Raw genomic sequence first — 4,501 nt, forward strand, 5'->3', positions numbered from 1 at the left:
ACAAACACACACAGACACATACAAACACACACACACAAACACACAGACACACAAACACACACACACAAACACACACAGACACACAGACACACACACACATAATTCTCATTGAATCTCCAAATTAATGTGGAAACAACATAAAGATTTAATCTTATTACCAAGTAGCCTATTATTAATTAATTAATAAAGGCCTGTATAACTGATAGCAATACTGCTACTGATGTCTCTATTAAATGCGCTTTTACCTATTAATTATACCCATACAACATTGCAGTATAATTTACAACCATAATTTTTTTACATTTAATAAGCTTTGAAAAGACTTTTAATTTAAGTAAACTTAAAACATCACATAAACTATAAATTGAAAGTAGATGATCCTTTATTCAAGCTACAGAAGTTAATCAGCGAACAGAGCAGTGAGTGATTTCTTCCTTCAGTGACAGACTGCAGCAGGCTTGACTTTAAAAGCAGCGCTGTCTCTTTAAATCCTGACATGGATCTGACACGCATCCGGGTTTAACTACTTTTTAACTCATTTCAGACTGTGTTTACGAGGTCACTCGCCTAAAACGGGAATTTTAGTTTTTGTCTGTTGAAGTGGCTTTCTGTGCGCGGGCACATGTTCACAGAGAGCTGCTTTACAAGCTGGGTTTCCATCCAAAGTTGCAAATTTAACTTATGCGCAAAATTGGTATATCACATAAAACATTTGCGAACAAGCGGGTTTCCATCCAACGAGTCAGTGAGAACAAAACCATCACTTCCTGATGAACTAGCACTAAATAGCACTAAGAAAAGTAAGAGAAGCCACTGAATATAATAATTCTCAAATATAATAAATTACTGAGCGAGCAGACGAAACACAATAAATGCGGTCTTGCTTTCGGAGGTGGATGCTGCTGTTTGGGAACGCAGATCGTTCTGGGAGGCAGTTATACAGAAATACTTTGACGACAGGCTTTGCTCGGGCACTCCAGAATGATCATGAAAACATTTCAGATGCAGTGCAACAAAATCAGTCCGCTGGTTAGTCAGGTTAAGCTGTCCCATAGCGCAAAGTCACATTACTTTTTTGAACGCTCATGCGGGATTTATTCGCAAAATGCGTTTCCATCTCCCATTATTCGCATTAACCCTTTTTCGCACAAGTCAAAATCCACCTCAAGCAAATTAAGGGATTTCTTTTTGAAATTTGGCATTTCACTCGTTTCTCATGCGATACTTCAAAATGCGCATTAAAACAGGGTGATGGAAACATAGCTAGAGTTGACTTCTCTTTCGCGTCTTATTGTGCTTGATAGCGTGTTCATAAAGTCCCCTGTAATGCCAGCCAAGGGATCCCAGGACAAAAATGGATTCTGCGTTATGTGAAATATTTTAATGCATTAAACTAAAAAAAAAAGAATCGCACAATTACCGTGTCCATTTTAACAGCCCTAATGTAAACATTTCATTTTTTTGGTTTAAAGATTACCTGTTACTTACCCAAAGACCTCAACATGTGTTTTACAAAAGGCCAGATTTACGAAACAGGCCAAATGAGTGTGAAAAGCGCCGATGGGAGTGTAAAGTTCTGGGGCTGATCTACTTCCACGTTAAAGAACGCAGAAGGTAAACATTTCCATAATGACCAGCGCAGTCTACCAAGAGCAGCGCAAAGGGGTTAAGACATGATTTTTTGGGCGGTGAATAATGTCGCAAACACCAGTAAACTGACTAGAACAAACCTTAGTAATTGTAAATGTCGCTATATCCTGTGCGAACAACCAGCAACATTAGCATCTGCAGTAGTGATTAATTAAAGACATACAGCACAAAAGAAAGTCCTGTCCCACTGATAGGCTTCACACTGGGTCTTTTTTGGGGCGAAATATCGGCTGTCAGTTAAAGACGCCCTCTGGTGGCTGATAGCAGAATTCTGTACGCAATCAAGTTATTAGTAATATATGTTAAGATAACAAGCCCCATAATAACAATTTTATGAACATAATCTTGGATTTATTTGAAGAAGTTCTTATTAACGTGTCTGATGTTTTGGGTGTTGGTGATCATTATTTTGTTTGCTCTGAGGACTCACAGAAAGCGAGTGGCAAGCCTAAAGCTATCATGCAGTATGTTTCGAGTCAGAAAGCTGCTGCTACTGTATTTCTATAACTGTCTTTTGTTTCAGGCTAAACTGCGAAACACAAGTGCAGCAGGACAGCGAGGATTCATGGAAGGAATTGGTGTTTTATAGGAGGAGAATAAGAAGCTACTCTCTGACAAGCAAGTGTCTGTGGTTCTGTCAGGTCATGTAGAGCCGCCCGTCGCAGTCATTATTAGCACCCAGCAGGATTCTGCTGCGATTTCACTTCGATGACTGCACACACACAATCACACTGTCATCTCAAACACAACTCACAGTCCGTTTCAAGGCTTTTTAACACATTTACACCCTAAAGTTACAGCGCTTGCCTCTAGGACTGAACTGTCGTCCTTCCGAAGCAAGGATGCTAAATCTTTTGTGCAGGAAATTAAACGTTTTCCGAATGTCGCACGTTCTACACGGCGTCGACTGAAAAAACCACATGCAAACAAAATGTTTTCAGGTTTTTCTGTGAACACACACGCAGCAGCTAAACACACTGACACTGCTGTCTCGAGGTTTGCTCCCTGGAGGTTTTTCGGGGTACGTTCGGTGACAGTCGGTTGCGCGTGCGCGTGTGTTAATTACTGCTGATCTCGTCTGCTGGAGGTGTCGCGCTTCATTACGCCGCCTCGGCCCTTTCCTTGCCAGGCCTCATTTGGCCCATCCTCTGCTGAGGGGTCTAACCCTGGCAGCCAGCGCGGCTCGGCCCTCCCCTGCTTGATCTCTAGCCCCGGCTCGCTCCTTCAGGAGGGCTCACTCTTTTCACGCCCCCACCTTGCCTGCTGCCTGTCCTCCTAATCCCAGCTGGGCTCATTATGATGTAGCCTGGCTGCCTCCCTCTCTCTCTTTGAGCCTGAGCTGTCCAAGCTAATTACAGGCTAGCAGCCAGCACTCCCCGTTAAGGGCCTTCTGCCGCGGCGCTAACGCTGCCTGAAAGTGACCTGCGAGGAGCACGAGGGAGCTGCTCTCTTTCCAGCCACGCAGCACCTGTCCTTCGGGGTTAGCCGTGATCCCTGTCATGCCCGATCCAGCGAGCACAGAGCAAACTTAGGCCGGCCTAACTCGTGCTTTCAGGAGCGGGAAGGGGAAAAAAGCCCTACGATGTTGAGGTGGAAGGCGAGTGCTGTCTTTGATCTCCACTTGCCCGAGACGGTGTTATTGTGGAAGCACGGGTTTCTTCTTAACCTGGCGTTATTTATTGTTTGCGCTGAGAGGAATGGGTCGGGATGTGCGAGGTGTAATTAGGCTGCTCTTGTTTATCAAGCTGTTATGTGGGACAGCGAGCTAAATTATGCTTGATAGCCAACAATTAAGGACGGGGATGGCAGGTTGCATTTTACTGACCGTATTAGGATGATTGCGCTGGTGAAGGTTGCGCTCATAAGCGTGCCGATGGTCTGCTAATGCTTAATTACCTGATTGCGGCCTGTAGTTTCAGACGGTCTTAATTGCCGACAGAGACAGCGGTGGGCTGCTTCTGGCTTTTCTCGCTCTCTCGTTTCCTTCAAGTGCTTTTCACAGTCAGGAGGTCTCCGGACCGGCACCCTTTCCAGCAGATCTGGAGTCCGAATGGAGTCTTTTTTTAGGCCTCGCTGTTATGTGGGTCAGTGACTTTACAGAGGAAAGGACAAATCTCTTAAAAGTGTAGTTGAGAACAGATGGCGAGTTCTTATACATCTACTTTTAGTTTTGTGTTGGTCTCAGTCTCGAGCTTCGTATTCATTCATCTCAAAATGTTGTTGTGGAACCAAGTAAAAAGCATTTTGTCTTTACCCATTGAACACATAAGTGCACAGATCATATATATTAATTGTTAATATCCATTCAATAATATTAATCAATATTCATTCATTTTAGTACATTCTAGTCTAAAATAGCATCTAAATTTTAGTCTTTGAAAATAGGGCTGTCACTAACAATTATTTTGGTAATCGAGTAATCTGTGGATTATTCTGCCGATTAATCGAGTAATCGGATAATTAATCATTTAAAAAATTTATATATATATATATATATATAATAGAAAATTAAGTACCAGATAATCAACGAAAAATTTAAAGGATTTTAAATGCACGACGCGAAGCGGAGCATTATACTTTATTATGATTTTTAAATGAGTTTAATATATCACGCAGCCTTGGAAGACGGTCTAATAAAGATTTTCATGGATTCTTGTCTGTGAAATGCGACACTTCCGGTATTTTGCCGATTACTCGACGTGGACAAAATGCAATCGAGGATTTTTTTTAAATCGAGTAGTCGAATTGAATCGATGAATCGCGACAGCCCAATTTGAAAATAACATTATAGATGATGAAAAACTGTGACATTAATTAGTTATTTCATACTTGTTTCAGCGAGCCGCTGCAG

General features: G+C 42.2%; 1 protein-coding gene across 1 annotated transcript in view; it reads left to right on the forward strand.

Annotated features, from left to right (window-relative positions):
* Positions 1-2,300, forward strand: part of LOC107598274 (centlein-like) — a 31,230-nt gene extending 28,930 nt beyond the window's left edge. The window contains exon 4 of the mRNA XM_016289569.1: positions 2,174-2,300. Within this exon, the coding sequence (XP_016145055.1) occupies positions 2,174-2,300 (127 nt within the window). The remainder of the gene's footprint in view (positions 1-2,173) is intronic.
* Positions 2,301-4,501: the final 2,201 nt, after the last annotated feature.

Source organism: Sinocyclocheilus grahami, unplaced genomic scaffold (assembly GCF_001515645.1).
Source record: "Sinocyclocheilus grahami isolate Dianchi unplaced genomic scaffold, SAMN03320097.WGS_v1.1 scaffold249.1, whole genome shotgun sequence".
Classification (NCBI taxonomy): Eukaryota; Metazoa; Chordata; class Actinopteri; order Cypriniformes; family Cyprinidae; genus Sinocyclocheilus; species Sinocyclocheilus grahami.